The sequence below is a fragment of the Heloderma suspectum genome, chromosome 5 (assembly GCF_057233095.1).
Source record: "Heloderma suspectum isolate Gila_16-S chromosome 5, 16-S_ref, whole genome shotgun sequence".
NCBI classification, from domain to species: Eukaryota; Metazoa; Chordata; class Lepidosauria; order Squamata; family Helodermatidae; genus Heloderma; species Heloderma suspectum.
Window position 1 is genome coordinate 38,937,855 of NC_139462.1, and position 27,495 is coordinate 38,965,349.

The following is a 27,495-nucleotide window of genomic DNA, read 5'->3' on the forward strand; positions in this document are numbered from 1 at the left end:
ATGGTGACTGGCAAGAATTGATGACTGACTAGCATGTGGACTTGGGTGACCTGTCCACATGCCCCTCGGATAGCTCATGCAGCTTGGGTTTGCTGCATGAGCTATCCAAGGGGTGGGCAGAAAGTAGGTACCCAGATGTTTTCTGCTTCCAACTCCCAGCATTTTTGATCATTGAGCATGTTGGGAGGCCCTTCTGGGAGTTGACATCTAAAATATCTAGAGATCTAGCTTCTGCCCATCCCTGAGCTATCCAGTCCCCAAAGAAAGGATTTTACACTTCCAGTACTTTAAAAATTCATTTAATAATTTTTAGTAGACAAATTAGTTGTGGATGGTTGTCAAATTATTTTTATCACTTTGTTATTATATTTAGTTTATCTTGCATGTTGATATTTTGTATTTTTCTTCTTAGTCTGATGTATATGCAAAAGCCTGGCTGGCTAGTGAGCAATAACTGAACACGACTTCCAATACTGCAGTTCTGAAGTATTCTTACTGGAATTGCCAAATGAGGGTTTCTAAGATAAGGAACAGACTTTTAAATTACTTTACACCTTGCAATACTACTTTTGCCTGTGTGTGTGTGTGTGTGTGTGTGTGAATTTTACACTCGATCAGTTTCAATTACTTCTCCTTACTTTGTGCCCATTATTTTTGCTGCTTCTATGAGATCCTAACTTCTAATTCACACTGCTAATCAACCACACAATATTATTTTGTTAAAACTTATCAGGTTTTCAACATTTTTTTTAAGTTAAAGCTAAATACCAGCATCAGAGTAATAAGGCATGTAATTTCATACTCCTAGGGCAGGGCGGGGTTACTTTCCCAGGATAAAATCTAATCTGCCTGTATAACCACAGAGGTAGGCAATAAACAGCTGCTGAAGATCTGCTTGAACTTCTATGAACACCCTGCAGAGAGTATCTCCCCCATGTTTATTATTCTGCATACAATATATGCAGATACCAGCTAAGAATGGCATTCTGATTACCTGAAAGATTCCATAAACATTAATTAGCTACTCTATACTGCTTTTATAAAATATGTCTGTGTTGTATGTTATGCCCATTTTGTTATATTGGTACCATAGTCCATCCGTATATATTGCATGATGAAATTATTATGATAAGAGCACTGCATTTGTTAGTATATTTATGCCATATCTTATGCTTGCACATTGTAAATCAGAGAACACAGGAATTTTCTAGAAGCGTTTTAATTTTTCTGCATTGGTGTTTGGACATTTACGCTTGGGTTTTTTTCACTCTAATTTGAATAACGGGCTATTATAGTTATCTTTAAAGGATGTGTAATTGCGTAGACATATTCATTAACACTCAAAGGTGCGTACCGATTCTTTCACTTGGAAAAAAATAAAACAGTATACAGGCTGTTGGTCAAAGAATGTAAAAACAATCTGTGACATAACCTAACACCCCTATATCCCCCCCACACACACACATACCAATACTTGCATGAACAGTCACATACTAGTTTTTACACATGCAGTATGTATTGGAAACATCCCAAAATCTAGTCAGGCCATACCTTTATTAGCACCAAGGGTGGCTGGAAGAGGCAAGGAACGGTGGGCTGTGGCAACCGTGCAAAAAGTGACTAATAATTTAATGCCGAAAACAAAATCTTATGCCATACTTCTTCCATTAACATTTGTGAGGATGCAATGGAAACATAGCTCTGAATTCTGCAACTGGCTAGCATTTTTCCAATTGTTAATTAGGGAAAGGAAAGGTTCCTCCTGTGCAAGCACCGAGTCACTGCTGACTCCTAGAGGGACGCCGCTTTCGCTGGCGTTTTCATGGCAGACTATAGCGGGGTTGTTTACCATTGCCTTCCCCAGTCCTGCCTACCTTTTCCCCCAGCAAGCTGGGTACTCATTTTACTGACCTTGGAAGGATGGAAGGCTGAGGCGACCTGAGCCGGCTACCTGAGACCCAGCTTCCGCTGGGATCGAACTCAGGTCGTGGGGAGAGTTTCAGTTGCAATACTGCCGCCCACCACTCTAATTAGGGAAAGGTCAACATAAATGCTCCCACCCAAACATGTATTGGTGAGTTGTGTGTGTGCATGCTCAAAGAAACTACATAGATAAGACAGCAGCAGCAGTTTTGAGTTTGGATTTTAGATGCACAATTAAAGTTCACACTCCCTCTAACTTACCTAAACTGAAGGTCTTTTGTCTTTGACTGGCCATCATTTTTCATTAAATGTTTAGAAAAAGTATAGTTTCCCATTCATTTCTCTAGCTTTGGTTTCTGCCTTGCAGATCGCTCCCACTGAACTTTGTACCTATAGCAGGCTTATACATATAAACTGGCTTTGAGTCACTTTGCTAGGAATGCCATTGGCAGGCCAAAGCAATACTCAAATTTGCTATCTGAATTGTTTCTATCTTCACCACAGTTGTGTATTTGAGTGACTGGATTCTCTATAGAGTTGCACTGCTGAACATTTCAAGATCTCATTTCTCACATGTGACTGCCTTATAAAAATCGGTAAAACAGCAGTTCCCACAGAAATGTGCTTTTGCTAAGGACCCCACTTTATCCACCTGAACAACTGAGCCAGGAACATACTGCATTGTCTACAATACCCACCACTAGGGTTGCAGCATTTGAGAATCAGTGCAGTTACAGCAAACCTGCAAATATCAATTTCCCAGAGAAATCAGAGGGGATTTTCCCCAGATTGCCAAAGAATACTTGGATTCATGGTTTTGTGTCATCTCAAAAATAATGGTATTAGTTTTAGTGCAGTGGTTTTCAAACTGTGTTTCAGGAAAGCTTATTAAGGGTTCCTCAATGACATGTTCAGTATTGACAGAAGCATCTCTGAAAGATACGTTATGCACTACCACTGTTCTTTGAGGTACAGCTACAGGCATATGGCTCAGCTGATATGGGGCTGTAGTGATACCAAAAAAGCATCCTAGAACGTGCCTCGAGATATTGAACCCTTCCAGTATTCTTTGTGATTGAGATTTCTGGATGTTTTCTTAAGGCAGGGCAGTTTTTATAATATACCGTTGTGTGTTCTGTTTGCACCTCATATTAATTATGAAAACTTTGGAGTTCGCTGGATTTCTCTCAGCCTAACCTACTTCACAGTACTGTTGTGAATCTAAAGATGGGGAAGGGTGGGTATAACTGTGAATAAAGACATAGTTTAATAGCCCACAAAGTTGGATGTGCCTGTGGAAGATGATCATATCTATAACCAGAATATTGGAAGTTGTTACTATGGCTACTTTTTTACTGAGTCAGAAAAAACACTGTATTTGTTCTGTACAGGCAACTATAGTAGAAACTCCTTACAAAGCTAATCCTTGATTGAAGGCTTGGCTTACTTTGCTGAAATACCTCATAATGCCTAAGCTGTGTCCCCCAGCATTTAATACATGTTGGGGCACCTGCTCCCATATACCAATAATACTGTTCCCATACTGCAACTGCAATACATTAAGGAAGAGAAAGACGTATGCTTCTTTGCAAGAAAGGGGAAGTGCATGATATATGGACATGCCCAGTCAAATATTTCACATGAATTTTCATTTGCTGCCAGAACATTCACTGGAAGACCAATAATTTATATTTCATGCACTCACTATTACATGCCATAATTTTAGCTGTTTTGCCGATAGTAATTACTTTAGCTTAGCAGGAAGTAGGTGCAAGTTTACAGAACAGTCCAATCTTATACTCTGTCTTAGTCTGATGGTGCTATAGCAAAAATAGCATGATCTGCCTAAGCAGCAAAGCACCAGCTTCCATCTGTCACCTTGTTTTCCCCTTCCCAGTCTCCTGAGGCACATCAGTGGGAGGCAAGGGGCATTGCACTATTCTGACACAGGTGCCAAACTCCTCTTGAAAACCTTCCCAGGCTTGAAGCTGGCAAATAGTTTCAACTATTGTAATGTTGAACTCATTACATAAGTGTTGATCATTACATAGCAAAAGTGCACCATCCACACACAAAAGGGTAGAATCAACAGGACTTAGGGCAGATGTGGGGAACCTCAGGCCTGGGGGCCAAATGCAGCCTTCTGGGTTCCCCTTCCCTTTCCCCCAACAATCAATCTTTTGGTGGCTTTCCGGGGTTGTGCAGTTTTCCCCCCAATTTAAAAGGCAGAAATGCCTCTCCTAAGGCTGTTACTGGCAGTAACAGCTTTAAGCTAAAATATGCTGGCATTTTTTTGTATTGTTTGCAACTCTGGCCCCACTCCATTTGCATTTTGTACCACCTACCAACTGGAATGTGGCCCCTAAGAGCTTCTCTGAAGTTGAATTTGGCCCTTGGGTTGAAAGATGTTTCCCACCCCTGATTTAGGTAATGCCATAGTTTTTGGAAGGCAAAACCCAGGCTGCATCTACATGGTGCCAGTTTCATTGTTTGTTCCATCGGAGCTGCGCAGTATTAGTGCTGTGAATTAACAAATGGGGCGGTAGATGGGAGGGTTGAAGCCGGCTTCCCAAGTTGGGAAGAGCAGAGAGCACAGAGCTGGGGAGGAGGGTGCGCGACTAGCATGTAGGACTTGCTTGCGAGTAGACGTTCATAACAAACCCTACATACACATTTCTGAGGTGGGCTGGCAGCCGCTGCCTCAGGAGATTGAGCCCACACTGGGAGCAGAGAGCGCGGAGCTGGGGAGAAGGACAGAGCGAGTAGTATGTAGTCTCTTCACTGCCCAATCAACAGCCCCCCACCCACCCCCGCGCAAACACAGGCTCAATTAAGTGCTTCTGAGTACATGTTTATAAAAATCATCCGCCCTGACACCCACCCTTTCTCAGCTTCGCAGCTGCAAATCCACAGGCATCTAGCATTTCTCAGCTGCGTTCCTTTGTAGCTGAACCTCTCCACTCTCAAGCTTGATACTTAAAAGTGAGAGAGGCAGTGATGTGGAACTGAAGGCAATGAGTAGACATGTTTGCCCCTAGGCTCTCCCCCCGCCCCCGCCCCAGGCTACTTTCCCTTCCACCAATCAGCGCGACTTTCACCAGCTGGCTCCTTCATGCCTCTGTAACTGCGGAGCTGCGAATGAGGAGGAGGGGCATCACTAATGATGCTGCGATTTCATTCTGGGGAAGGGACAGGCAGTTCAACCCCCCGCAGTGAACCCGAAGCAAGTGAAACTTTGCAGCAAGTGGACTCTGAGAAAACCCGGATTCCTCCGTGAAAACCACATCTGAGCTGCGAAGCGGGGACTACGTCATCTGTCGCAAAGATCTTCACTTCGAAGCGGCACTGGGGCAAACGGCTCATGTAGATGGGGCCCCAGAAACAGCCTAATGATGTGCACGGTGGCACAGAACACTGACTGCCTGTTTGCTGGAGGGAAAATGGAAAACCACATCAGAGGGGATGAGAAGGAATGGAATGGAGCATCCTGGAAAAGGACATGGCTGCCTAGCACCCTGAACAGGAGCACTCCACACTGCAACATTTTGTTGCACGTGCCATTTGTTATTTCTAATGGGAAGGGGCGGTGAACATGACAGAGAGTCAGCATTCCTTTTACATTTAAGATTTCCTCTTAACAGCAGCCAACGTCTCTGTCCAAATACACACTTCTTATTGCTCCGTTTCTCTATGGAGCTCTAATGTGTTTAGTTTGCATTCAATTTATGTATGTATGTATGTAGTTATTACATTTATATCCCACCCTTTTTCCTCCTGAAGGAACTCAAAGTGGTGTACATAATCCTCCTTCTCTCCATTTTAACCTCATAACAACAACCCTGTGAGGTAGGTTGGGCTGAGAGTCTGTGACTGGCCCAAAGTCACCCAGTGAGCTTCCATGGCCAAGTGGGCACTAGAACCCAGATCTCCCGTCCAACACTCTAGCCACTACACCACACTGGCTCAGTGGCTGTGTTTTAACATAACAATAGACTATAGTTTATCATTATGAGATCAAGCCTAGTCGATCCTCAGACTTATGTGCTCCCTCTTCTTTTGGCATGGGCACAAAAGATCGGAAGCTTTTGCTTAATGTTTGATTAACCACAGTTACTGTTGCAACCAAATCCTAAGTTATGGCCAAACTTAACTATGGTTTATTGAAACAAGCCAGCTTTGTTAACCATGGTTTGAAGTTGGCTCATTTCAGTAAACTACAGTTGAGACTAGCTGCAGTTTGAGCATAACACTAAATGGCAATTAGTTCAAAGCAGAAGCAAAACCTTCCAATCTCCTTGTGGCTGCACTGAAGAAAGAGAGGGGTGAAAGCACATGAGCCTGAGGCTCATCTAAGTTTGTTCTCATCATGATGAACCAGTTTATTGTTACATCCAAACATAACCAAAATAAAGGCTTGTAAAATGAATCATGCAAGTTTTTCTCCCAATAGTATACTACTCAGTTAAGGGAGCAATTCTATAGCCGCTAGTCAGCGGTTAGATGGCCATAGGATATGTGGTTTTCGGGGAACCAACTTTCCCCACACTCAGAAGAGGAGCGTGGAGTGGCTGGAGTGGCCAAAGCGGCCAAAACAGGGCATTCCGGGGGGGGGGGCATTCTGGGGCGGGAAAGGCGGAACTGCTAGTACGATACATCCTACATGTCGTCCAGCTGCCTCCTCCCCCGCTCCGCCTTCTCGCAGCTAGACAGCTAAAATCGGCTGTCTAGCCAGTGGAGGGAACAATCCCCTCCATGCTTCTCCTGCTCTGCATTGGTTGGATGAAGCTCGGGGTGTTAATCTCGTCTGGATACTGCAATGCGTTATACGTGGGGCTGCCTTTGAAAACGGTCCGGAAACTTCAGCTGGTCCAAAATAGGGCAGCAAGATTGTTAACAGGGACTGGCCTGCGAACTCATATTACGCCAGTACTTTTCCAGCTGCACTGGCTGCCAGTCCATTTCCGGGCCCGATTCAAAGTGCTGGTGTTAACATTCAAAGCCCTTAACGGCTTGGGGCCAGGTTACCTGAAGGATCGCCTCCTCCCATATGTGCCTGCCCGGACCTTAAGATCATCATCAGCGGCCCTTCTCCGTGAGCCCCTGCCAAAGGAAGTGAGGCGGGTGGCTACTAGGAGGAGGGCTTTTTCTGCTGTGGCACCCCGGCTCTGGAATGAGCTACCTAGTGAGGTTCGCCTGGCGCCTACATTGTATTCCTTTCGGCGCCAGGTGAAGACCTTTTTATTTTCCCAGGCATTTTAGCATTTTAGCTTTCTAAATTTTTATCTTTGCTGTTTTAAATCTGTATTTTAAACTCCTGCACTGCTGCTAGGTTTTATTGTGGTTGTATTGTTATATTGTGGTTTTAATGTTCTATATATTTTAAATTGTTTTATTGTGTGTTGTTTGGTTTTAATTTTTGTGAACCGCCCAGAGAGCTTCGGCTATTGGGCGGTATAGAAATGAAATAAATAAATAAATAAATAAATAAATAAATAATCTATCTCAGCTTTGTCTCCCAGAGTTTTCTGTAGAACAGCAGGCTAGACCTGGGGGGCAGGGGGAGCGGAGTTGCAGTGGTCTGTCGTGATACTATTCCCCTCACCAAGTGCCCTGGCCCACAGTCTACTGGGTTTGAGTACTTAAAAGTGGGTACTTGGGACACAATAGGGATTCTGTTGGTGTACGGCCCACCCCGCTGCTCCACAGTCTCCCTTCCTGAGCTAGCTGGGGTGATCTCGGCGACAGTGATGGAGTCCTCTCGGCTTGTTCTGCTGGGAGACTTCAACATCTATGCTGAGGCTGCTCTGTCGGGAGTGGCTCAGGACTTCATGTCCTCCATGATGACCATGGGTCTGTCCCAAGTGGTTTTTGGCCCCACTCTTAGCAGGTCACACTCTAGACCTAGTTCTCTATGTTGGGCAGGATGACAGTGACCTGGGTGTGCAGGAACTTGCTGATGTTCCGTTGTCATGGACAGATCGCTACCTGGTGGGGTTTAGACTCACTGGAACAAAGTGCCTCTACAGGGGTGGGGGACCAATTACATTGGTCCGCCCCAGGAGGCTGATTGATCCGGATGTTTTCCCGATGGCTCTTGGGGATTTTCCTGCTGCCTCGGCAGGCGATTCTGTTGAAGCCCTGGCTGATCTCTGGAATAGGGAAATGGCTAGGGTGGTAGACACAATCGCTCCTGAGCATCCCTTCTCACGGAGTGGAGCCAGACCAGAACCCTGGTTCTCTAGGGAACCGGCAGCGATGAAGCGAATGAGACGGAGACTAGAGCAATGTTGGCAGAAAACTTGGAACACGTCCGATAGAACACGGGCTAGAGCTTATCTGAAAACCTACCTCTGTGGCAGTGAGGGCAGCAAAGAAGTCTTTCTTTTCTGCCACCATTGCATCTGGAGCTGGCCAGCGGAGCGGTTTCGAGTGGCCAGGGGCCTTCTACATCCTGGCCCATGTGATGAAAATTCTGACCACTTGACAGCCTGCTGTGAACAATTTGCCCAGCGCTTTGGTGATAAAATCGCTCGGATCCGTTCTGACTTGGATGCTGTAGTTGATGCAGATCCTGTAGATGTCACTTTGGCTCCTGCTTGTTCAGTGTTGATGGATTCTTTTCAATTTGTGCAGCCCGAGGATGTGGACAAGATCCTTGGAGTAGTGAGAGCCAGCACATGCATGCTGGATCCTTGCCCCTCCTGGCATATTAAAGAGGCCAGAGGAGGACTGTTTGAGTGGACAATAGGAGTGGTTAAGGCCTCTCTTGAACAAGGCGTTGTTCCATTATGCTTAAAAGAGGCAGTTGTGAGACGTCTATTGAAGAAGCCTTCCCTGAATCCCACCATACCAGATAACTATCGTCCAGTCTCTAACGTACCATTTTGAGGCAAAGTATTAGAGCATGTTCCCAGTAGTAACGTATGGCTGTGAGAGCTGGACTATAAGGAAGGCTGAGCGCCGAAGAATTGATGCCTTCGAACTGTGGTGCTGGAGAAGACTCTTACGAGTCCCCTGGACTGCAAGGAGGTCAGATCAGTCCATCCTAAAGGAAATCAACCCTGAGTGCTCATTGGAAGGACAGATACTGAAGCTGAAGCTCAGATATTTTGGCCACCTAATGCGAAGAGAAAACTCTCTGGAAAAGACCCTGATGCTGGGAAAGACTGAAGGCAAAAGGAGAAGGGGACGGCAGAGGATGAGATGGCTAGATAGCATCACTGATGCAATGAATATGGACTTGAACACGCTCCGGGAGAGAGCGCAAGACAGGAAGGCCTGGCATGCTATGGTCCATGGGGTCACGAAGAGTCGGACATGACTGAACGACAAATGTAACATTAGAGCATGTGGTGGCCTCCCAGCTCCAGGGGTTCCTGGATGAAACCGATCATCATGATCCATTTCAATCTGGTTTCAAGCCTGGGCATGGGACAAGGACAGCTTTGGTCACCTTGGTGGATGACCTCCACCGGGAACTGGACAGGGGGAGCATGGCCCTGTTCATTCTGCTGAACCTCTCAGCAGCATTCGATACCATCGACCATGGTATTCTTCTGGGACACCTCGCTGGGATGGGACTTGGGGGTACTGTTTTACAGTGGCTCCATTCCTTCCTAGTGGTGCGAACTCAGAAGGTGGTGTTGGGGGATGCCTGTTCGACTCTGTGGCCGTTAGCTTGCAGGGTCTCTCAGGGTTCTGTTCTCTCCCCCATGCTATTTAATATCTATGCGAACCCGCTGGGAGAGGTTTCCGGAGTTTTGGAGTTCGGTGCCACCAATATGCTGATGACGCCCAGCTCTACTACTCCTTTCCACCAGATTCCAAGGAAGCTGTTTCTGTACCTAACCAGTGTTTGGCATCGGTAATGGACTGGATGAGGGAGAACAAATTGAAACTTAATCCAGACGAGACAGAGATTCTTCTGGTCAGTCAAAAGGCAGACCAGGGAATAGGGATTCAGCCTGTGTTGGATGGGGTTGCACTCCCCCTGAAGACTCAGGTTCACAGTTTGGAGGTGCTCCTGGATTCAGCCCTAAGCCTTAGATGCTCAGGTTTCAGTGGTGGCCAGGAGTGCCTTTGCAGAGTTAAAACTAGTGCGCCAGCTGTACCCATTCCTGGAGATGTCTGATCTGGCCACGGTGACACATGCCTTAGTTACTTCCCGTTTGGATTACTGCAATGCACTCTACATGGGGCTGCCTATGAAGAGTGTTCAGAAACTGCAGTTGGCTCAAAGAGCTGCTGCCAGACTGTTGACTGGGAGCAACCCCTGACCAACCCCTGTTGACTACAGGGAGCATAGAACTCCCTTGTTAAAACAGCTTCACTGGCTTCCAGCCTGTTTCCGGGCATAATTCAAAGCACTGGCTTTGACCTACAAAGCCCTATATGGCTCCGGTCCAGGTTATCTGAAAGACCGTATCCTCCCTTATGAACCTGCCCATGTTCTGAGATCTTCTGGGGAGGCCCTTCTCTCAGTCCCACCACTGTCACTGGCGCGTTTGGTGGGAACCCGGGAGAAGGCCTTCTCGGTGGCTGCCCCACAGCTGTGGAACACTCTTCCCAGGGAGGCTAGGATGGCTCCCTCCTTGATGTGTTTCTGGAGGTAGACTAAAACATTCTTGTTCCAGCAGGCCTTTGGGACATAGTTGGAACTTGGGGGTAAGCTGCTAAAATGCTGTTTTAATGTTTTGATATAATTTTAATTGTATTGTTTATATTTTAACTTTTGTATATTTTCATATGTTTTCATTGTATATGTTTTAATTTTTGTAAGCTGCCTTGTGTCCCAGTACTGGGAAAAAGGGGGGTATAAATATAACAATAATAATAATAATAACAACAACAACAACAGATCTCCAGATGTTTCAAACTTCAACTCCCATCATTCCTGACTATTGGCCATGCTGGCTGGGATTTCTGGGAGTTGAAGTCCAAAACATCTAGAGATGTTTTAATTGTATATGTTTTAATTTTTAATTATATATATTTTAATTGTATATGTTTTAATTTTTGTAAGCCGCCTTGTGTCCCAGTACTGGGGAAGAGGTGGGGTATAAATAATAATAATAATAATAATAATAATAATAATAATAATAATAATAATAATAAGAAGAAGAAGAAGAAGAAGAAGAAGATAGGCAGTCTCCTCTGAGTTCGGAAATGGCCACCTGTCCCCATAAGTTTGTGCCCTAAATGTTGTTAATGGAAAAATTACACGACACAGACTCAGCCTTGGCTCTTTAATTTGTTTCTCCAGCCTCCACCCAACAGATACAGTAGTATTTTCACATTAAAACCTTTTTAAGTTCCCTTACGCTTCATCAATAAAGACTACAAAAGAAAATATAGACCACTTTTCAAGTAATTTCATTCAACACCTTGTAGTGCTTGTGTATTCAGATACCTCAGAGAGAATCATGCTCCGCATTAAAAATTCCCATTGTTTCAAAAAAGACTTAGTATTTTTAGCAAAAAAAAATGTTCTGATGCCCAAAGACAATAAATGAAAACCTATAGGCCTCAATCCTGCTAATGTTAGCTGTGACTAAGTCCTTTTAAATCAATAGGTCCCACTGCTTTCATTGGGGCTGTCATAATTAACTTTAGCGGGACTGGAACCATCATTTCTTAGGAATAACTTCATTTTTAAAAAATACTATAGAAAAATAAGTTTAGAAAATAATTTCCTTTTTCACCGTCAAGTGGAAAAGTGCAGACACATAAATTATTAAAAATCAAATGGAAAATAGGCCTGCACAATTGTCAAAGCCATGCCATAATCCTAAGCAATTGAAATAACAAAGGGATATAATAGTAAAATATTCCTATGGTGAATGGCAAATGCAAATATTTCCATTGTTCAGGGTAATGAAGTTGTCTTTGCAGTACATGTAAAGGCACCTCTATTGCACAGAGTATATTTGTGTCTAAAAAGTTTTGACCAATATTACATTTTTTAAAAAAAGATATTACAATGTTCTTGGAGAACTGAAAAAAAACAGCTCTTTTATTGTCTTGGCAGATGAGCCTTGATACATCCTACAATGCTGTTGTGTAAACAAATTTTGTTAGTTAAGTATTTAAAAATGTATTTAAAACGTTTGGTTTTAAATCTCATAAGCACTTAAGGCACTTAAATCTCATAGGAGCAGTTATATACATGGATTCAGAGATAACTTCAGCGTGATTTGAGTGATCCCAAAACATCAAGCTGAGTCTGACATACTATGACTATTGGCAGATGTCCTGGGCAACCCTATGCATGTTCACTCAGAAGTAAGGTCCACTGTGTTCAGTGGGACTTACTCCCACTTAAGTGTACATAGGTTTGCCAGGTAAGGCTGCAATTTTGGACACATTTCCTAGGGTGCAAGCCCCAATCAACACAGTGCGTGGAAAACAGATGGGTAAAGTTTGCAATGTGATTATCTTATAGTGGGATATTTCTTGGAATAGATTCCTTCACTGCTTCTACAATCCTGTCCATGGATTGTAGAAGCAGTGAGGGAATCTATTCCAAGAAATATCCCACTATAAGATAATCACATTGTAAACATTATCCATCTGTTTTCCAGGCATTTTTCTGAAGATATGTTGATTGCTGGTAAGACCAGAGTTTGACCTACTTTTTACCTGATGCAGTATTTAGTGGTGTTCACCTCCTGCAGTTTAGAGCAGCACTTATCCATAACTGTACCGCTCTAAAGGCCAGTTATCAAAATATTACATTTATCTTTAAAAATGTGTGCAGAAGCTCCTTAAAAGATTATGGACAGTTGTATGCAAAGCTGACGGAGGGAAAAAGTGCTATACAAAAACTTACAAAATTAGTGTCTTCTACAGAGGTGTAGACCATCTTCACATTCAACTGCATGTTTTGAACAGCTTTGTAACAAAAGGCTTCTCCCAATAAAGATGAATCTGCATAAGCCATAGAAGGTCATAAGCTTCTTTAAAGGTCTCTCTTTTCTTCATATTGACACATACATGCAGCTCTTTGACTATCAAGGTATGGCTTGCATCCTAAATGTATAACTGCATCAAATACTAGTTGCACTGTTGATTCACAGGCTGCAAGGGGGAAAAAGTGATTCCATTCATACTTCAATAATACAATAAGATATAGCCATCACTGCAGAGAAACAATGACACGTGGTTTATCTGGGCTTCTCCCTTGACCCATGACTGGGAATGCAATTTATATTGCATATAGGCATATAAGAACAAATTCTAGTATCTATTACATTAAATTTAAAAATTATTTATTTATTTGATTTATACTCCGCCTTTCTACCAAAAAATGGCACCGAAGGCAGCATACAAAAAATGTAAAATAGATTAAAACAATAAAACACATTACAATACAATAAAAACATTACAGTTACAGAATAAAAACAGCATTCCACCCCACAGACCCACTTACAGGCCAAAAGCTTTCTTGAATAAAATGCTCTTTGCTTGCTGATGCAAGGATAGCAGAGAGGAAGTGAACCTAGCCTCCCTAGGGAGCGAGTTCCACAGCCTGGGAGCAGCCACCAAAAAGGCCCTCTCTTGCGTAGCCACCAAATATCCTCTGATGGTGGCGGTTTGAAAGAAGGGCCTCTCCAGAAGATGTTAAGGACTGGGCAGACTCGTATAGGAGAAGGCAGTCTTTCAGGTAGCCTGGGCCCAAGCTATATAAGGCTTTATAGGTCATAACCAGCACTTTGAATTCTGCCTGGAAACAGACCAGTAGCTAGTGAAGCTGCTGTAACAAGGGAGTTGTGTGCTCCCTGCAGTTGCCCCAGTTAACAGTCTGGCCACATCATTCTGGACCAGCTGAAGTTTCTAAACAGTTTTCAAAGGGAGCCCCATGTAGAGCGCATTACAGTGGTCCAAAAGGGATGTAACTAAGGCATGCATGACCATGGCCAGATCAGACATCTCTAGGAACGGGCACAGTTGGCGCACTAGCCACAGCTATGCAAACACACTCCTGGCTGCTGCTGAGACCTGGGCATCCAGGTTCAGGGCCAAGTCCAAAAGTACAGCCAGACTGCAAGCCAGAGTCTTCAGAGGGAGTGTAACCCCCATCCAGCACATCCCTCTTCCTTGATCTGCCTTTTGACTGACCAGGAGCACCTCTGTCTTGTCTGTATTAAGCTTCAATTTGTTTGCCCTCATCTACTCCATTACTGACATCAGGCAGCAATTTAGAACCAGAACAGCTTCCTTGAATTTAGATGGAAAGGAGAGATAGTGCTGGGTGTCATCGGTATACTGGTGACAATGAATCCCAAAACTCCACACAATCTCTCCTAGCAATTTCATATATATGTTAAATAGCATGGGGATTGAGATGGAACCCTGAGGGACACCACAGGCCAACAGCCATAGTGTCAAACAGGAATCCCGCAGCACCACCTTCTGAGATCGCCCCTCCAACAAGGACTGGAGCCACCATACAAAGTGTCTCCCAGTCCCATCTCAGACAGACACCTCAGAAGGATACCCAGGTCAATGGTATTGAAAGCTGCTGAAAGATCCAGCAGAACTAACAGGGACACACTCCCCCTGTCCAGTTCCTGGTGATCATCTACCAAGGTGACCAAAGCAATCTCTGTCCCATAACCAGGAGATAGATTGAATTGGATCTACATAATCTGTCTCATCCAGAAATCCCTGGAGCTGAGAAGTCATCACACGCTCCAACACCTTGCCCAAGAATGGAATATTGGAGATTGGCTGGAAATTATCCAACATGGTGGGATTCAGGGAGGGTTTTTTTTTTTAAAGGTCTAACTGCTGCTTCCTTCAGGCAAGATGGAATCACGCCTTGCCATAAAGAGGCATTCACCACTGCCCTTACCCACTCAGCCAGTCCCCTCCCGCCAGCTGCTTTTGTAAGCCAGGAAGGGCAAGGGTCCAGCACACAACTGGTAGGCCTCACTTCTCCAAGGATCCTGTCCACATCCTTGGGCTGTACAATTTGAAAAGTATCCACTGTAACTGGACAAGCAGGAGCCAAATTTACATCTACTGGACCTGTATCAACTATGGCATCGAAGTCTGCACAGATACAATCGATTTTATCAGCAAAGTGTCATGCAAATTGGTCACAGCAGACTATTTAGTGGTCTGCTTCTTCTTAATATATACCTCTGGTTCAAATTTTCATTTAAATGCTGCCCACAGTTATATAGGCTCCACAAAGATCCATCACAACTATGCTTCTCTTACCTTGTACAGTCTCTGGTATTCCTAATGTCTTCTGTACATCTCTACAGATCTTAGAAAGGCAATATTGAAACTGCTCATCACAATCATGTTTTTCATTGCCACAGGTATCATAACACCTGTCATGTTGATTGCAGCATTTTGTCATTGAGGGAATGCCAATGTCAAACTGAGAAACAAGTTCTTATGGTTACCATTTTGTGAGAGCACTTGCAAGACATACCATTCTAAAACATCAACTGCTACCAACACATTAAAAAAATGGAAACAGTGTCTCTTGAAGGAAACCCAAAAGGGGTTAGAAGGGGATGGGATTAAATTCTACAAATACATCAGATGGATAATAAAAAAAAATAGATCATGTCTTAAAGGATAACTTGGGTACAAAACAAAACAAAATAAATAAATATCCACTAAAATGTATGCTGGAAGTCTGAAAAAAACTTCCAACCATAACAGGAACCAAGCTGTAGAACAGTCACCCTGGAACACTAAGCTGTTTGAGATTAATGTCCCTAAATTGTTTGAGATTAATGTCCCTGCACTACATGGCCGCAATCCTACACTCCCTTACCTGGGAGTAGCCCCCATTGAACTCAATGGGACTTACTACTGAGCTGGCATGTATAGGATAGCACTCTTGAGTCTTCTAAACATCACAGGTGTGACTTTGCATCCTATTCTCAAAATTTTGACACTAATTTTCTCCCTATAAATACAGATATTAATGTTTAAATAGATGTATTCAAAAGGTAGCCCACATCCATTTCCATTTTACTATCCTTCCTATTAATATCAAAGCATAAATTAAGTCAGTGTGCACGAGGAAGCACTAGAGTAAGAAGTTACTTACATGAACTCCAAAGAGAGGAGAACCACATCCATTGGGCGGAGATGGTTTATAGCCATAGCGGGGTGAAGGCTTATATCCTGTAAAAGATGAAAAGCTCTAAATGCTTAAGATGTTCTCAGTTTTTCCCTGATTTGATGTCTCAGAACAGAAGCCCATAAATAATATCAGCTAATGCAATGTATTCAAATGGTCTTAGTTCCAATGAATTCATTAGAAATCCAGTATAAGTATTTGTGTGCTTAGAGGAGACGAGGCTAAGGAATAGTCCTAAATTCAAAAGCATTTCTTTGGATCTGTTCTAGACTAATGGCACAGTCCTATACATGTCTACACAGAATCCTATACATGTCTACCCATTGAGCTCAATGGGGCTTAATCCCAGGTAAGTGGGTATAAGATTCTAGAGCTACTGGTGTGTTTCCCAAACTGTGTACAGTAGTTTCATTAAGAACATATGAGCATGCTGGATCAAACCAAAGGTCTATCTAGTCCAGCATTCTGTTCACACAGTGGCCAACCGGCTGTTCATTGATGTCTATGGAATTATTCTGAACTAAACAGTTTGTGAACTGCCCCCTAAGGCACCAATTATGGAGTTAAAATGCTTAGATTTTTTTTTTTTAAAGAAAGATGTTACTGGAAACTGGAGATATCAATTCAGGTACTTTAAGCAAGTCCTACTACTAAGATTTAATTTCACCTTGAACCATTTGCCAGCCCCCTAGTTGCATATGGTGATAATACTGGACTACCTTATAGGGTTGTTGTGATCATTACAGAATAACTGTATGTGAACCTCCTTTGACTATTTAGGAAAAACATATACAACCATGGTTATGAACTAATATTTGTAAGTGATAGCCACCATTAAAACAACTAAGTTATTTCTACTCAAGCATCTCCTCAGCTCCTTGACCAGAAATGACTATGAGCACAAGTTACCCCCAGTGAAATTTAGAGAATTAAAGTAGCAAAGTTTTTAAAACTGGGTCTCAATTGGTTAACCCAGCATCTCGATTCTGATGAAAGACAAATGGATTATTTTTCACATCCATTTCCAAATGTTCTAATCTGGTTCTTAACAAAACTGATGCCCAAGGACAGAATATGTTTATAAATGCCTAATCCTTCTGTAATACAATCCTTGGCACTATTACAAGGTAATACTAACCACAGTTGAAGAACATAGACAACTTTGAGGCCATGATAAAACAACAGATATTAACAACTATGCATGCAAAGAGCCAGAACTACACTACACTGTTACTATCAATACTTTAAAATTGTCTGGTGGTGTCACAAATGAGAAGCTATAGATACACGAGTATGCGACATTCAAGGTTTAGCTACCATAAGGATCACAAACATATATTAGGGTGCAATCCTATCTATACCTGCTTAACTGGGGCAGGTTCCATTAGGACTTACTTCTGGAGTAAGCATTTAGTCTATTGCACATCCTGCAAAGAACCATAGTTGGTATTTGCATGCCTCCACCACCAGCACCCTGTAGGCACTTCGGGATTTGAATACATGTATTTAATCCATTTATGACCCACCTTTCTTCCATTATGGAACTCCACAAGGTGCACATAGGGTTCCTAGGAGGTCTCTCATCCAGGCATTGACTGGGCCCAGACCTTCTTAAACTTTAGCAAGATTGGTGCACGAGCATTCCCCAAGATTCAGTTTCAGTCGATAGGTATTAATAATAAACCAAGCATTGTCAAAATCCAGTACCATCATAATCATGGGAGGCTGGTGGCTCCGATGTCAGTCTGGCAGTGAATCCGCTCTGGGTTTCGGTAAGAACCAGTTAGAACGCTAAAGGAGCTATTCAAGCACCTTGGATAGCTCCTTCAGAGTTCTGACTGAAACCCAAAGGAGATTTACCACCCCACTGACATCGGAGCCACCAGCCTTCACTGACTAGACTATAAAGGGACACACACACCCCTCTCTCAGTTCGTAGTCACGTTCTCAATTTATTACCATCGCTGCATTTATACTGGCAGAGACCGTCCTCTCCTCCCAGGAGATCCAGGGCAGCGTTCAAGTAAGTGTCAATCTTGTGAACGCCGTTCCTGATGGTCTTCAGCGTCATCCTCCAGTCTGGGGTCTGAGGCTCTTGGCAGCAGCCCAACTGGGTCCCGAGCAAGCCGCAGGTCACGAGAAGCGGCAGCAGGGCCCGGCTCACCGTCATCCCCGAAGGCGCAGGAGCCAGAGTTCCAGAACGTGCGCACGCGGAAATGCTCCGGGTTCTGGAACGCTGCTGGGCCCGGCAGGATTCGAGGGGCGCCGGAGGACGCGTGGACCGGCTCCGGCTAGGCTCCGGCTCCTCCGGCGCCGGGCAGCTCCATTACGCACACGCCGCCCCAGGCAGCCGCCTCTCACCGACGCGCGCAGCGGCCGCTCGGAGTCCCCGCTCCCTCGACCAGCTCCTGCCAGGAACTTCCACCATCCCGGAATAAAACACACGCACACGTCGGTACCTGTTGCCCACAACACCGTCAGCCTGGACCAGCCCCGCCCCGATCCCGCTCACGTCAGAGCGCTAGGAAGAAAAGAGGGCGTCGCGGCGAGCCCTTTGGAGGCGGCGGCGAAAGGCCGTGGCGTAAAGAGTTAGGCGCAGGGTGCCGGAAAGGAGGGCCGAGGAGCGCTTTCCTCCGGGGGCGGTGCAGAAACAGAAACAGCCTCTTCTCGGCCCCAGAGCCTTTCAGAGGCGCAGGGGCTCCTCCCGAAGGAGGGAAGGCAACAGAAATGGGGTCGGGTCGCAGCGTTGCGGACTCGTCAGCAGCGTCCTCTTGATGGGACCCCCGGCCTCCGTATCGCCTCTCTCGGCAGGGGCCGCGTCCCAGCCGCTGGGTCGCCTAAAGAGAGGGAGGGCCGCCTCTGCGGGCAGAGTCGCTGCTGGGGTTGCCGGAGGGGGCGAGAGCGTGGAGGCGGCCCGGTAGCGCCACCTCAGCCTCCGCTGTGCTCGGCTTCCAGCTCTCTCCGGGCGGCGGCGGCGGCGGCAGCAGCAGCAGCAGCGGGGTTGGGAGCGGTAGAAGAGGGTGAGCGAGCAGTATAAGCCGCCTAACGGCGCAGTCCTATGCCTGATGGAGGAGTACAAAAGTAGGCATGATGTGAGAAAGTGGGTAGGGAGACATTTTTCTGCCTCCCGCTCTCGTAATACTAGAACCCAATGGGGTCATCCCATGAATGGTGGGAGATCCAGGACAGATAAAAGGAAGGACTTTGTCACACATAGCCAAGCTATGGAATTCACTACCACAAGATGTAGCGAAGGCCACCAATTTGGATGGCTTTAAAAGGGGGTTAGACAAATTCCTGGAGGAAAAGGCAATTGATGGCTACTAGCCCTGATGGCTACATGCTGCCTCCAGGATCATAGGCTGCATGTCTATGTACACCAGTTGCAGTTGCACCAGCACCGCTTTCAACCTTCACTCCGTTGTAACTGCGCAGCATTGCAGCTGCGATTGAGCTTCGGCTGTGGTACATGCTCAATTTACAGAGGACTTCTCCAACGGGAAAATCCTGAAGTGAAGTAAACTGCGGCAGTCACGCTGCCTTTTTTTTACCATTATATTTAAATGCACAGCTGCGCAGGCACATGAGGGGGGGTTGCGACACTTCGGGTTTTACTGGCTGTTTTGTATTTTAGGGGTTCTTTTGAGTCTCTCCATTCCTTGTTAGGTAAAATGTGGGCGGTCTGCTCCGTTACCATGCCAACTGTTTGGCAGTTCTCCAGCCTGAGACTCGCGCGATGGTTCACACATGTCAAGATGTGTGCCCATGAGAGGTACGTGTTTGCAGAAATATGCTTCTATTTTATGTGGGTAGTACTGCTGCTTGGATCTCTTATCCTCAGGCTTTGAGTTTTCCCTCACTTTGAGTAGCCTTTCCATTATTCCAAAATGGTGGCTGGAGCGAAGTTGGTCCTGGATCTTCTGCTCCCCCGAGAACCTCCGGCCCTTGGCCACTGACTCCAAAACACCCGTTGCAAAGATACAAAGCTACAAAGGTGTGCAGAAGTGTGGTTGAAGAAATGAGCATGCTTCTCCATGCCTCTGTAACTGTACAGCCGCAAAGGAATGGGAAGGAGTGAAGGGGCGTCACGGAGTGACACAAGTTCTAGGCATACCTACCACACACCCACCACAGAATGAGAAGTTAGTTCGGGGAAGGGACAGACAGCTCGCAACTGCAGGAAACCCGCAGCAAACCAAAAACATCGCAGCAAAATGTGTCTTTGGAAATCCGCATTTTCCTGGTGAAAACCATGGTTAGGCTACAAAGTGGTGACTGCGTCGTATGTCCCGAAGGACTTCAGACGTCAGCAGCCCCAGAGTAAATGGCTTTTGTAGATGGGGTCCTGCTTGTGGTTTTCCCATGGGCAGCAGGTTGGCCACTGTGTGAACAGAATACCGGACTAGATGGACCCTTGGGCTGATCCAGTATGGCTCTTCTTATGTTCTTAGGTTCACTTCTTAGGCATGCTTAGACAGAAAAAAGGCCTATAAGCCATGCTGGCTGTGGAATGCTGGGAGTTGAAGGCCATTTTTCTGTCTAAACATGTACAGAATTGGACCCTGAGAGGATGACAGAGTCGTTTATCAAGGTTATTTAGCATTATTTTACCAAGACAACCTCCAGAGCAGCCAAAAATAGGGACTAATTTTCCAGGTCAGGGACTTGACACAAAGGGGCTGTTCCCTTCCTTAGTAGGGGCAGCTGGAAGAAATGTCATGGGAGAAGGAGGCAAGAGATCATCAAAGCTGCGTCAAGGAAAGCACAAGCATAACACTGAGCTGTAAAGCTTCCTCTTGATTTCCATGGGGTTTAGGGAAGATAACTTCACATTGCCTTGAGCTCCTGGGTCAGATCAGTCTTTCCCAATCTGTCACTGTTTAATGGCTCCCCAAATCTGCCAGACAAGACAACCCTCTAATTTAACAGTAGGCCATCTCTACCCACCCTACACAAGTCATGGCATACATGGTTTCCCTAAGTATGGAGTATACCTGTGTAGGAAAGTACCCCCCCCCCCCGCCCAGTTCTTGTGTAACAGCCTCCAGTGGTACAACTAGGACTGGATCTCAGGGCCAAAGCCTGGGGGGGGGGGCTAAATGACCACACAGAGAGTGGCAGCATCAGCAGCATAGGCATGGCTTGGCTGGTCCACCAGGGCAGATAATGGTCAATGCAGCATCCTTATTTTTTAAAAGGGGGAGGACAGCTGGGTGTGTATATGGTTACAGGTGCTCATCTTATTATTTTTCCTTTTAATATGTATTACCCTTTTCTAAAACAAAATGGTGCTTATACCCCCCAAAAGGGCAGCATCAGGCAGATGCAAAACCCATTTTATTTTTATAGTCTTGATGGTGCCATGATGTGTGTCAGTTTAAAATGCAAAGTAGCACATGCTCAGAGTATTATTATTTTTTAAATCAGGATTGGCATACAGATCGTTTTTGTTTTTGCTGTAACATATCAGGTATATAAAAGCAGTTGTAAAGCATGGAATGGTGGTGTGTATTTGTGTGTGTGTCCGGAGTGGGGGGGAATAGAGAATCGGAATGTTACTTGTGTGCTTCACAACTGAAATAATACACATGGTTGTCTGAAGGGCCCCCTTGTAAGACCATCCTATGCATGTCTATACAGAAAAAGGCCTGGCAACTCACAGTATTCGCCCGCCAGCATGGCTGGCCAGGGAATGCTGGTAGTTGTAGGGCTTTTTTCTGTATAAACTTGCATAGGATTGCACCCTAAGTCTAGGGCCTAAAATTACCCTAGGCACCACTGAGATCCTCCAAGGTTCCATATGTACAACAGGGGCCGGCAGAAGGTAGATTAGGGTCTATTGGTAGATTTATGATCAGAAAGGGTTTGTGACTCTCAACAGTTTAACAATAGCAAGTAAAACCTAAATATAATTCTTTTCCCGGCTGGCCTTTCGTTTGTCACTTATTTCCCAGCCTCACTGTTCTTTCTCCGGTAATAGTTGCCTTTGACCAAGTATTTTTGCAGCTCTGCTAGCCAGTTTTATACCTATGTGAGAATCCCTGACCTAGAATAACTCAGATGTAGATTTCTATATGCAGGTCACTCCGGTCTATGGCTCAGGAGCTGCAGGAGGTAATTGGCTCCACAACCTTAACTAGTATTTTGTATCTAGTTCCCTCCCTCCAGGCCGCTTACAATCATGAATAAAACTTGATCAAATCAATAATAAAACAAATGCATCAAACACAATTCACACAACAACAGAATAAAATAGCATCCAACCCAACAGACCTGTTTACACAGCAAAGGCTTGCTTGAATAAAAAGGTCTTTCCCTGCCGGTGGGAGGACAGCAGAGAGGGAGCAAACCTAGCCTCCCTCAGCAGGGAGTTCCAGAGCCTGGGAGTGGCCACCAAGAAGGCCCTCTTTTGCGTCACCACCGAACGCACCTCTGAAGGCAGCGGTATCGAAAGAAGGGCTCTCCTGGAGATTTTAAGACCCAGGCAGGCTAAGAGAGAAGGCAGACTTTCAGGTAGCCTGCTCCCAAGCCATGTAGGGTTTTATAGGTCATAACCAGCACTTTGAATTCTGCCTGGGAACAGACTGGTAGCCAATGAAGCTGTTGCAACAAGGGAGTCACGTGCTCCCTGTAACTGGCCCCAGTCAACAGTCTGGCCGCAGCATTTTGGAGCAGCTGAGGTTTCTGAACAGTTTTCAAAGGCAGTCCCACATACAGGATGGTAAAGTAGTCCAAAAGGCATATGTGATCATAGCCAGATCAGACTTCTCTAGGAACAGGTACAGTCAACTGCACAAATACATCCCTGGCCACTGCCAAAACCTGGGCATCCAGATTCAGGGCCAAGTCCAGGAGTATAAGTAGTAAAGGAGGGGGGTTCGCATCAAACTCTAAACCACGCCCCATTTTCAGATGTGACAGTTGTGCCGCCCCCTGTTGAGACGGGAAGTCCTGCCCTAGCCGGAAGTCTGCTGTATGCGATCAGCTGACCTGGTCATATGACCTTCAGGGTCACCTGACGGGGGTCATGTGACCCCTCTACGAACTCGCCATGCCGCCGTGGACCACTAGGATTTGGTTTTAGAGCCCTAGGGGGTACGGGTGCGGAAATGGCTTGCAGGGTCTTTTCCAAGCCGTGCCTGGATTGGCCTGGCGGGGGTCATGTGACCCCTCTACAAGCTCGCCATGCCACCGCAGACCAATAGGAAGAGGTCTTAGAGCCTGGCCCTGTAAGGTCACGCCCCACAACCCCACTGACCAATAGGGACAGCCTTGCCCCCTGAAAAACATCCTTTTTTCTTGCCCAGACACGTTTTCTGCACAGAGAACATGGAATGGCTAAAGAACGTGGAGTGGCCAAGAGTGACTGAGGGACCTTCGGGTTTCACTCATCCCCCAGTACCCTTGTGCATTCAGCCCAGAAAGATGGAAACTGCACCTATGACACCTGGAGTCATATTAATTAAACCAGGGAAGGGAGCTGGTGTCACAGCGACTGTAACAGAGAGCTTACCTTTAGCAGTATTTCCCATGGAGCAAAGAACTTTTCCTGAAATGGAGTTACGTGCCTCTTGGAGTATGGATAGCACTGAGGTGAAGCCTGTTGAAGACATGGATGGCGGGGTGCTTATGAAAATAGCCACCTCACCTTTAGAGAAAATGGAGCTGGGGGATCCTGACACAGACTGGTCTACTTACCGCACAGCCCTTGAGGATCTGGAAGAGGATCTGGAAGTTGTGGCAGAGAAAGGAGGCAAACCAGTAAGTGTTTATTTCTGACATTGGTTCTTAATAGTATTTAGAGAGCAATTGTGGGGGCGGTACATGCTACTGACTCTAAGCTTTCCATTGTGTTACACAGGAATATGGAATGTGTGATGATATTGAGAACCTGAACATTGAGAGTTCACTGACAATCAATATTTCCTGCCTGTCATGTATTTCCCCAGACACAATCACAGAAAGATAATGCTTTCTGTGGTGGTTGTTTCTTTTGTACCAATAAAAATGCTTTGTAGTAACCCTACGCGTCCATTCTTGTGTTAACCTACAAAATGTCAGAGCACGAAGAAATCCTAAAGAAGATTTATTATACCCCCAGTGATGTTGGGAGTTTGGGTGGAGTGAACCCCTTATTTCAGGAGGCAAAGAAACAGAGTAAAACACTGGTCAGAAGAGAAGTTACCAAGTGGCTCTCAGATCAGGAGGCTTACACACTGCATAAACCAGCCAGGATCCATTTTAAACGAAAAAGAACCATAGTGTCTGAAGTGGATGCACAATGGCAAGCCGATTTAGTCGACATGAAGCAATTTTCTCAATACAACAACGGTTACAAGTATATTTTAATGGTGATAGACATTCTGTCTAACTATGCCTGGGCTTGCTCTCTAAACGGCAAAACGGGCAGGGAGGTGTCTGGAGCTTTTAAAGCGGTTTGCATACAAGACGGAAGACAACCTATCAAAATACAGATGGACAAAGGAACGGAGTTTCTAAACAAGGATGTGGGTCGTCTATTAAAAAAACATGGGGTACACCACTTCGTTTCCAATAGCGAGGTCAAAGCTGGGGTTGTTGAGACGTTCAACAGAACTTTAAAAACAAAAATGTGGAGGTATTTCACAGTCAACAACACCTTCACTTACATAGACGTGCTACCCCAATTCCTAAAAGGTTATAACCATAGCTTTCACAGAACCATCAAAGCTAGACCTGTGGATGTTAATCAGTCTTCCCTGGCCATTTGGAAAGTAGTCTGTGGGAGCTCTGTAAAAAGGAAACAGGAGGCACCCCTGCTCAGAAAAGGGGATCATGTGCGGATTTCTAAAAGCAAGGGTGTCTTTGCCAAGGGTTACGAACAGAATTTCACCACAGAGTTATTTATAGTGGATCAAGTCATCCAAAGAGCAAAGAGACCTGTCTACCAGTTAAAAGATTATGAAGCAGACACTGCAGTGGGGACCTTCTATCCTGAAGAATTACAGAAGGTTAATGCCATGGAGGATAGGGTGTACAGGATCAAAGAAGTCCTGGCTAAAAAAGGTAGGGGTAGGAGAAAGTATCACCTAGTGAAATGGTTCGGCTGGCCTAGCAAGTTCAACAGTTGGGTGCGCGCTTCTGATCTTTGTGAACCTGTATAGAAGGGTAGAACAGGATGGGTGACAGTGGGTTTTACATTACCCTGCCTTGTAATGCCTGTGCAGAGGTTTTCCCACAGAACACCATCTTGACATTTACTATACGCCTAGCAAGATCTCTGGACCTTCCTGGGTCATGGGAAGTGGGTCTAGTTGAGATACAATACTCGCACAGCTGGTACACTCTAACTAGCGATGCACAATTTGAAATTCATCAAGGGGAAAGCAAGTGGACCTTTTTTCTGCGCAGTGGCTATTCTGCGAGCATTCCTGATCTGGTCGAAAACATAAACAAGATTATACTAGATAAACAGGGTGGCCCGGAAGTGATTATGCACTATGATGTGGTGTCTGGAAAAGTTGTTAAAGCCACAGAACAGTATAGCTTACTAGCCAGTACAGAGTTGAACCACATATTGGGGCCATTAACTGGACATCCTGACATTACAGGAGGCTTTAACACCGTATATATCTACACAGACATTGTGGAGCACCAGATCGTTTGGGACTTTTATGTACTTTTACTGCGCTGTGTGCCGGTGCATGGACAGAACAAGGAATGTGTCAACATTGGTTATGACAAGCCTCACTACATACCTGTGAGTAAGCATCACATTGACACCATCACTGTTGAAATAAAGACGGATCAGAACAAAAGTGTACCACTTCATTTTGGTAAGGTGGTTGTGAAGCTGCACTTTCACCCCTGGAGATCCCAGGTATTTTAAACTTAAAATGGTCATCCTAAAAACATATGGTGACCCTACCCTGTATAGGGGGTATTATAGGGCCCAGGCCGGAAATGCCCTGCCAGGATTCCACGGAGCCCCTGTTATGTACGGAGCAGGGATCAGTGAGATTTTCAGGAGCCTTTTCCAAAAAGCAGTTCCCCTTTTGAGAAGAGGCTTGGACATCATCAAACCACATGCAAAGACTGCTGCATGTAATATTGCTAAAGATGTGGCTGGCCACGTTACTCATGCAGTTCTGAATAGAGTGAACAATCCACTTTCTCAAGAGGGGTCAGGTGTAATGTATATTCAAAGGAAAAGGAGCTGAAAAAGAAAAGCATCACGGGTGAGATTGATTGGACCACCCCACCCCCTTAAAAGAAAAGCTGTGAGAGGAAAGAGATGTCAGAAGCACTGTGTTGTAAGAAAGAAGAGACATCCAGCTGCGTCTAAAAGAGATATATTTTAGACTCAACCATGGCTTTTATCCACTGTGGCTCTGAAGAATGCACTAAATCTGAATTGGATCTATTCAGCATTGGACCTACGCAGACCAGTATTGAGAGAAGTTTGTTTATCGAAGTACCCCCCTTGTCAGCCCTGACAGAATCTGCACCCCTAGACTTTGTCATCGCAGGAAATGGTGAAGATTATATGGATCTAAATAACACCTTGCTCTATGTGTGCTGCAAAATTGTCAATGAAGATGGAAGCAACAATGCTGCAGATGCGGCAGTAGGCCTGGTGAATTACCCCATAGCCTCCATCTTTAGTCAACTGCATGTAATGGTGGGGGATCAACTTATAAGTCAGAGTAATAATTCTTATCTTTATCATGCTTTCATTGAATCTGTGCTGAACTATAGTGAGCATACGCTAGCAACACAATTCTCAGCAGGGCTATTTTACAAAGATACAGCTGGGGGACACGAATGTGCGGGTCTGGAAGGAAACAATCAAGGCTTCATTAAAAGAGCAAACCTAGCAGCTCAAAGCCAAAAAATAGACCTGTTGGGACATCTCCACGCCGACCTGTTTTTTCAAGAAAAACTTTTTAAATGGAGTTGATGTGAAAATTAAACTTACACAAAGCAAAGATGCTTTCTGCTTAATGACAGAAAGCACAGCAAGACGTTACAGACTGCAAGTTTTGTCAGCCTCCCTTTTTGTGAAAAAGGTGAGGGTAGCCCCTGGCATTTGCTTAGGCCATGCAGAGGCTCTGTTGACCGCCAACGCCAAATACCCCATGGATCGTGTGAGTATAAAAGTATTTAGCATTCCAAGAGGAAGCCGCATTGATGAGGACTACCAGGTTTAGCATTCCAAGAGGAAGCTGCGTTGTTCTCCTCGTTGTTGTTCAGTCATTAAGTCGGGTCCGACTCTTCGTGACCCCATGGACCATAGCACGCCAGGCCTTCCTGTCCTCCGCTCTTTCCCAGAGTGTGCTCAAGTCCATATTCATTGCATCAGTGATGCTATCTAGCCATCTCATCCTCTGCCGTCCCCTTCTCCTTTTGCCTTCAATCTTTCCCAGCATCAGGGGCTTTTCCAGAGAGTTTTCTCTTCGCATTAGATGGCCAAAATATTTGCGCTT

General features: G+C 45.1%; 2 protein-coding genes across 4 annotated transcripts; one reads left to right on the plus strand and one right to left on the minus strand.

Moving 5' to 3' along the window:
- Positions 1 to 11,150: 11,150 nt before the first annotated feature.
- On the minus strand, positions 11,151 to 18,466 carry PLA2G12A (phospholipase A2 group XIIA). Of its 3 annotated transcripts, XR_014792028.1 has the most exons (5): positions 17,990 to 18,466; positions 15,998 to 16,074; positions 15,148 to 15,313; positions 12,461 to 12,999; positions 11,151 to 12,393 (listed from the first exon to the last, which is right to left on the minus strand). XR_014792028.1 is itself a non-coding variant. In XM_084855855.1 (4 exons), exons 1-4 carry the CDS (start codon positions 18,198 to 18,200, stop codon positions 12,881 to 12,883), a joined length of 573 nt encoding a protein of 190 aa, XP_084711981.1. In that variant the 5' UTR covers positions 18,201 to 18,466; the 3' UTR covers positions 11,152 to 12,880. The 3 variants fall into 3 exon arrangements, 2 of the variants coding, with proteins under 2 accessions (XP_084711981.1, XP_084711980.1); XM_084855855.1 differs by having other exon boundaries at positions 11,152 to 12,999; XM_084855854.1 differs by having other exon boundaries at positions 11,154 to 12,849.
- A 120-nt stretch (positions 18,467 to 18,586) lies between these two features.
- LOC146343802 (uncharacterized) lies at positions 18,587 to 24,089 on the plus strand. The gene is made up of 4 exons (XM_084855853.1): positions 18,587 to 19,050; positions 19,697 to 19,802; positions 23,338 to 23,791; positions 23,892 to 24,089. The coding sequence occupies exons 2-4, from the start codon at positions 19,702 to 19,704 to the stop codon at positions 23,997 to 23,999; spliced, it is 663 nt and encodes a 220-aa protein (XP_084711979.1). The 5' UTR covers positions 18,587 to 19,050; positions 19,697 to 19,701; the 3' UTR covers positions 24,000 to 24,089.
- Positions 24,090 to 27,495: the final 3,406 nt, after the last annotated feature.

Bases quoted from the DNA above. Each gene is read 5' to 3' on its own strand.
- PLA2G12A (XM_084855854.1), bottom strand. From the start codon at position 18,200: ATGACGGTGAGCCGGGCCCTGCTGCCGCTTCTCGTGACCTGCGGCTTG. The intron at 16,075-17,989 runs GTAATAAATTGA...CATCTTTTACAG, and splicing joins CCAGTATAAATGCAGCGATG to GATATAAGCCTTCACCCCGC. The intron at 12,850-15,147 runs GTAAGAGAAGCA...TGGCTTATGCAG, and splicing joins AATACCAGAGACTGTACAAG to ATTCATCTTTATTGGGAGAA.
- LOC146343802 (XM_084855853.1), top strand. From the start codon at position 19,702: ATGTGGGCGGTCTGCTCCGTTACCATGCCAACTGTTTGGCAGTTCTCC. The intron at 19,803-23,337 runs GTACGTGTTTGC...TTTCTTGCCCAG, and splicing joins AAGATGTGTGCCCATGAGAG to ACACGTTTTCTGCACAGAGA. The intron at 23,792-23,891 runs GTAAGTGTTTAT...TGTGTTACACAG, and splicing joins CAGAGAAAGGAGGCAAACCA to GAATATGGAATGTGTGATGA.